The 7,500-nt window shown below is 35.7% G+C and overlaps 1 protein-coding gene across 1 annotated transcript in view; it reads left to right on the top strand.

Moving 5' to 3' along the window:
- Nucleotides 1–7,500, top strand: part of LOC125650103 (fatty acid synthase-like) — a 184,182-nt gene that overhangs the window by 165,665 nt on the left and 11,017 nt on the right. The window contains exons 32-35 of the mRNA XM_048878078.2: nucleotides 285–405; nucleotides 668–757; nucleotides 4,087–4,247; nucleotides 4,427–4,620. Coding sequence (XP_048734035.2) covers nucleotides 285–405; nucleotides 668–757; nucleotides 4,087–4,247; nucleotides 4,427–4,620 — 566 coding nt within the window. The remainder of the gene's footprint in view (nucleotides 1–284; nucleotides 406–667; nucleotides 758–4,086; nucleotides 4,248–4,426; nucleotides 4,621–7,500) is intronic.

Here is a 7,500-nt window from a genome sequence, read left to right as displayed (position 1 = left end):
GTCTGTCGATTTCTCAGAAAGTGTCCATTTCAACAGAAAGTGTCCATTATGCCTATACACTGTGTAAATCAGATTAGTGTCTTCTTGTCACATGAAGACGAGACATTTTTCTCAAAATTCACAGATGCTACATATAGGTTAGTGGTCAATTGAAGTTCTGATATATTGGAACAGGATTATTTACTGATTGGTTTTTTTTTAAATCAAATTCAAGTTATCAGTGTAACTGACATGTTTTTGGTTTGAAATTAAATGTGTAAACAAAGATATTTTTATTATACCAGCTATTACAAAAATGCAGTGCAGATGCACCAGGAAAATGAACCTTACTTTCTAATAGGATATTCCTTTGGATCATTAATTGCAATGGAGATGGCAATGCAACTTCAGGAGCAAGGATCAAAAGTAAGCAAAAGTGTTAGATGGGTGCCACTCTATTCCACAAGACTACTTTTATAATAATTAATGATAACAGTGTCCTTTATTTATACAGGATTGCACAATTAGTTATTAAACAAACTAGTTTGCATGGTGGTCCTGTCTTTAATGCTATATATATAAGATTCCTTTAAACTTGTCCACGTATAAAAATGATATTCTAATGTTTGTCACAGTTCATTATAGATAGTGCATCAAAACAATTTAACTGATTTTGCTGTTATTTCAGGTAGGATGCCTAATTCTGCTTGATGGAGGTCCATCCTACTTTTACAATCAGTTCTGTCAAGGAATCCAAACCGCTTTAAGAACAGATCAGGTCAGTTGGATTATACTTTGATGCTGATATGAATTTATGATAGATTCAAGTTTTCAGCTCACCTGAGCTTGAAAGCTCAAGTGAGCTTTTCTGATTGCCTGTTGTCCGTCTGTCTGTAAACTTTTTACATTTTTCGACTTCTTCAGAACCACTGAGCCAATTATAACCAAACTTGGCCAATAGCATTATTGGGTGAAGGACTTTCAAGTTTTTTCAAATGAAGGAACATGCCCCCTTCAAAGGGGAGATAATCACAAAAATGCAAAACTAGGGTGGGGTCATTTAAAAATCTTCTTAAGAACCACTGGGCCAGAAGAGCTGAAATTTATCAAAGTACTTAAAGTACTCGTGGGAGTTGAACATTGTGGAAATTCAGTTAGAAAAGATAGTACTGGAAGGGTAGGGGGATAAATGACTGAATGTTATCATGATTTTAGATACAAATCAACTGTTGTTGTTTCAAAGCGTTACAACAGCAAACATGGATAATGGAAGGCCCATGGGCCACAACGCTCCTCGAGTAACTGAAGTCGTGTTGTTGTTTTCTAGAATTTCACCCCTTTATATTCTCATGAAAAATGTGACCACATATTATGGCCCAAACATTCAAATCAATATGGTTATCAATGCCTTGCAGTTATGAAGAAGTTTTCCCCCTGTATATATACATTCAAGTTTAATCCTAGTTATAGCTAATTCTAAGTATTCATTACTTGAAAAGGTAGTCCAATATGCTAAACTGTCACCTGAGTATACTACAGTCCTGTAGAGGATCAATGGAATGGTAAATAATTGTATAATAACTCAAAATAAATGAAATGCAAAAAAATTAAAAATTGTCGGGCATCAGAAATGCACAAGCCGAGTTGCGCAAGGAATGGGCATAGAGGGAACCGGCAGAAAAGTTTTCAAGAATTATCAAGCAAGGAGCAAAATTTTGCGTACATAAATTTCAGCCGACTTAAATCCTTTGTGACCTTGACCTTTAACCCTTGACCAAAATCAATAGGCTTCTTTGTCTCATCAAGGGCGATAATCCATCTAAGTTTAATTGAGATCCTATAATTTGTTAAAAAACTATAGTGCAGAAAACAAAATGTTCTCCAAATTTCAGTCTATTTATAGCCACTGTGACTTTGACCTTGTGACCCCGGAATCGATAGGCTTCTTGTCTTACTTAATCGATCTAAGTTTGATTGAGATCCTTTAATTCGTTCATGAGCTATGGTGCGGAAAACAAAATTTTCTCCAAATTTCAGTCTATTTATAGCCAGTGACCTTGACCTTTGACCTAGTGACCCCAGAATCGATAGGCTTCCTCATCTTACTGAGGGTGACAATCCATCTAAGTTTGAATGAGATCCTATAATTTGCTCAAGAGCTATGGTGCGGAAATGAAATGTTGATGCGTGCCCGCCTGCCCGCCCAAAGGCACTTCATCAGATCATAAGCCGAGTTCGACTTCATCGCAACTCCGCTAAAAATGAAACACTAGTCAAATAATGTTATTTATTGCCAAGGTATTTGGGATATTATACTGTGGCTCAAACAGGGGGTGAATGAACCTGACAGTATGGAAAGCATATAGTGGAATCAGACAATTGTGATGCTGGAAATCTATAGTGAATAATAAACTATACATGTACAAGATCCATAACTTTTTTTTTTCAGTTTGTGAGGGAGAATCCTCATGTCTCTTTCATCTGTAGACAAATAAACAATGTGTTTTGACCAGAGCAATTTCCAATCCTTTTTGCAGCATAAATTCAACATTGTGGCAACTGGGTTAAACTTTGATAGTGAAGTAATACATGGCAGCACCTTGTCCCATGCTCTTAAAATTTCTGTTTGACACACACTCATGACATCCACTCAAACATTACAGAGTGCAGCAAAATCCCATTGTAATAGGGGATTCAAAATGGATAACTGGTACAAAATATGGTACATACTATTCAAAAAGGATAATGAATTTGACATATTGATGTCTTGGAAAAGGAAATTCTGACATCGGGGCTCTAAGCGTTTTCAAACATTGTCATTTGATAAAAGTGTTCTACATTTTTTAAAAATAGAGATTAATATGTCTTTACATACATAGGTGAGAAAGTTTCCATTATTCCTAGCCGAGACATACCATGTATGCGCAAAAAATTCATAAACAAATATCACACTACTCACGTAGAAAATGTGGACCTTACCGTCAGATCATCAAGCGCAGCGAAACACGCCATTTCGAGATTATAGTCGACGAAAGCTCGGTAACAGTAATGAATAAGGTACACTCATTTTGTATCTATTTTGTGACTTTCTTTATTAAAAGGAACAGTTCTCTAATGTGTAACGTGCAATTACTACGTAATTCAATAACTTGAAGCATGAAGCAGTTTCACTTTGCCACCGGATATAAGAAATTTTATTTCGTATTCCGATCCCAATCGAAAGTTGTTGACTGGGAATGACGTGTTTTAATTCAATCTACATGTAACATCAAGCATTTTTTATATCACATTAAAAAAAAAACCAAATATATACACATACACAATGTTGTAGAGTTATTTCTTGTAAATTTTCTGAGGTTTCGCACCATATTCGATATTTCGCGCCACGGTGTCAATAGGGCTTGTGTGCAGTTGTCGTTCGTTTCCCTATCAATGTTTATAGGTGACGCTGTGCTACAAACGAAAATTTTCAACCTTATCTTTTATTTTTCTATGTCTATCAGTATCAATTTGATCGAAATCTTGTATTCAAATTGATTTGAATACAATATCATTGCATTTATTTACATGTAAATTATCAAAATTAGATTAATTCAGAAAAGTTACATGGATTATTTAATGGCGGATGTTTATAAAAGTTTATGTTGATTTACCTAGGAGTAAATCAGCTGACACAGAACCCCCGCTGACGACCACTATACAAATCAATACAAATTACTGCGCAGAAAAGTGCGTGATGACCCAGGGAGATTGAACATAGTTCAACTCCCAACAAGAAAGCTTCCTGACATAGTACAGATTTAGTTTGTTAAAATCATGGCCCCCGGGGGTAGGATGGGGCCACAATAGGGGATCAAAGTTTCACTTTCAAGTATATAGGGAAAATCTTCTTCTCAAGAACCAATAAGACACAAGTTTGTTAAATTCATGGCCCCCGAGGGTAGGATGGGGCCACAATATGGGATCAAAGTTTATGTAGTTACGGACATCATATTGACCTCAGTGAAAATGCTAGGCAATAAAGTGGTATTCATGAACATTTCTTGCACATGAATAAAAACTGAGAGGAAGCAGGATTGACAATAAATTCATTTTTATGTATAACAGGAAAGATGCTACATTGAGTGTGGAGCTCTCATTAACTTTCTACAGATGTACGTATCTGTTCCCAATCCGAAGCTTATTCTGAAGATCCTTCTCTCCTTGAAAACCTTGCAGGAACGCATTGATCTTGTCTTGGACATGACGTTTGGGCGTGTACTTGTCAGGTAGCTGTGATCAAACAGAATATTTCAAAATCAGAGACTTGCAGGATTACGTGAAGATGATTTGATATCTTCATTTTAAAAATTTGTAAATTTTCTTTGTTAAAAATGCCAAAATTGTTTTCAGGATTAGACATTTTATTCAGCTATGATTGTGTTTTGAGATAAAATATTTTTTACAGTCCAAATCCAGCTAAATCCAGGTGGCTTGTTGCCAAGGAAAAACTAAAGATGATGGGCACTCCTGGTAAGGGCTTTGGCTTCAGTGATGCTGCAGAGGAACTGATACGTCTGAAACGTCAGGAAGCTGCAAGGAGTTTCATTAATTGTGTGCAGATTGCCTACAAATATCATAGCATGGGAAGAAAATTCAAAGGTTAGATTCTTCATTAAGTGTATTTGTTGCAGGGATTTTCCATTGCCCCATAAAGGGCAAAAATTTAGCCCAGTTTCCAATTGTAAAAACCATCCATTTTTCCCTTTAAAAAAGCGCAGATTTTCCCAAATTCACATTTGATTCTCTCCTTGACTTTTTATGATTGGGATCAATATGTTATCATGCAGTGACATAGTAATTAAAATAAAGTGCTTACTCTGTGATGCTTATTTACAAATATAACAAGAGTATTGCAAACAGTACAACATACGCCCATCTGACAGTGAAATTCAATCTGAAAGCATATTATGCACTCTGAATTGATACCACACACATTCTGAAAGAAAAGCCTTAAAGTAGGTCATGGTGCACCAATGCATCTGACATGTGAACTGATTTAATGTATTTCTCTGAAAGGGAGGTTGTGACTAAAACTTAGTGCAATATCTGTATCTATCTTAGGAAAAAGTTCAGGAAACCATTTGATCTACTTTTAGCCCTAAAGTAGGTCATGGTGCACCAATTAAGTTCTAATGTGAACTGATTATATATTTTTCTGAGAGGGAGGTTGTGTCAAATTGTCGGTGCAATATCTGTATCTATGATAAGAAAAAGTCCAGAAAACCATTTAATGTTTTATTTATTTTCTATGTATTATGTGTATAACATTCTGTTGTAAGGTATATGCATTGTAAAGCACCTTTGAGCATACATAGTACATAGTGTATGAAAAGGGTGCTATATAAACTTCTTAGGATCTCCATAATGGTGCAAATGTGGGGGTGATTCACTCCTGCAACATTTTCGATCCGTCTAAACATTTGCTGACTTTCTTTACGTAAATAAAATGATATTCTATGTTTCTTAGTCAATATATAAATTTACAACCTGCAACTTACGATTTGTGAGGCCTTATTCCATCGTTTTCCATAATTTCGATAAATTCCAATTTCTCGATTCATATTTGTGCGCCATGTTGATGTACTGAAGTTTCAACTTCCGATTGTCAAGTTATTTGCATATGTCATACAAGGTAGTTAGCCGAGTTGCATAGCAAATCTCGGCTTTTAAATTGGTGAAGGATGGGCGTCCAGTCCGGCGGGCGGGCGGCGTCCACAATTAACTTGTCCAGTCTCTAACTTTCATACTTTTTGATGCATCTTTGTGAGACTTACATAACATGATTACATCCAAAAGAGGAAAGTTCCTATTTATTTTGAGGTCAAGGTCACTTTGTCACGAAATGTCATAAATTTGAGCTTGTCCGGTCTCTAACTTTCATACTACTAGGGGCATCTTTGTGAACTTATATAACATGATCACATCCAAAAGAGGAAGGTTCCTATTTATTTTGAGGTCCCACGGTAACTTTGTCACGAAATACCATATATTTGAGCTTGTCCGGTCGCTAACTTTTATACTACTTGGTGCATCTTTGTCAGACTTGCATATTTTGATCACATCCAAAAGAGTAAGGTCTCTATTTATTTTGAGGTCCAAAGGTCAAGGTCTCTTTTTAGTTCCCTGCCGACGAAGTCGAGGGGACTTTAGGTTTGCGTTCCATCCGTCCGTCTGTCCGTCAGTCCAGTTTTCCACACTTTTTTTCTCTGTTCTTGTAGATATTTATTTTATATTTGGTATGTGGCTTTACCATAACAAGTTACAGATCAAGTTCAAACTTCGTCTCAGTCCGTTGATTTTTCACTTAGTTATGGCCCTTAGACTTAGAAAAATAGCACGAATTATCAGTTTTCCATACTTTTTTTGATTGTGCTTGCAGATATTCATTTGATATTTGGTACATTGCTTTGTCATAACAAGTTAGCGATCAAGTTTGAATTTCGTCTTGGTCCGTTGATTTTTCACTTAGTTATGGCCCTTGGACTTAGAAAAATAGCATGAATTATCAGTTTTCCTGACTTTTTTTACTTGTGCTTGCAGATATTCATTTGATATTTGGTACATTGCTTTGCCATAACAAGTTACAGATCAAGTTTGAATTTCATCTTGGTCTGTTGATAAGTTATGGCCCTTGGACGTAGAAAAATAGCATGAATTGTTAGTTTACATCCAAGTTTCTTATCTCTGTAGATAAGAATTAAGAATACTACACTCATTAAAACTTCTAGCATAGTAATACTACAATATAGATAAATTATTCATGATTATCTACATGTCACAGTTTATTGACTTGGTTAAAGACCTAAACCTAATTATAAATTTGTCTTTTTTTTTGGTCTAGTCTCTACTCGAATAGTAGTTGATTTCCAATCATTCCTATCCTGGTTCCCCAGTTTTTCCTTTTACCATAACCTACATAATGAACTTTGAATATTATTGTGGTACAGTGATTTTTGCAACTGGTAGGGGACTATGTATTGCCATGCAATACTCTCAGAATGCTTGTTCACTATATACTGTAGATTTGAGCTTGCCTTTAACTTTTATACATGTACTTGCTGGTGCATGTTTATCAGACTTCAAATCCTGATGACATTCAAGATTCATGTTGCTTTTGAATCCCAAGGCCAAAGGTCAAGGTCATTATCGCACTAAATACCTATTGCTGCCATTCAAAGCTTCATACTTATAAACTATATTAAATACGTGCATGTTTTTACTTACTGAATGCAAGTGTGCATGATTTTCCAAACTGCAACTCGGCCATATGCATCTTTGATGCGTTTTAGTGATTTTTTACATCAGTGGACGAGTATGGAGGAGAAAGCTATTTCGTCGGTATTGAAAAGGTTTGAATTTGATATAAAATTAAAAACCAAACAGCAGAGGGTAAATTCTTTCTGCAACCATGTGAATTTCTTTTCTTTGTCGAAATGGCTCGAGTAACTACATTTTCGCGCTAATTGTCATGTTTAGGTT

Source organism: Ostrea edulis, chromosome 1 (genome assembly GCF_947568905.1).
Source record: "Ostrea edulis chromosome 1, xbOstEdul1.1, whole genome shotgun sequence".
Lineage (NCBI taxonomy): Eukaryota > Metazoa > Mollusca > Bivalvia > Ostreida > Ostreidae > Ostrea > Ostrea edulis.
The sequence above is the reverse complement of the archived record's forward strand: the minus strand, read 5'-3'. Positions and strand labels throughout refer to the sequence as shown.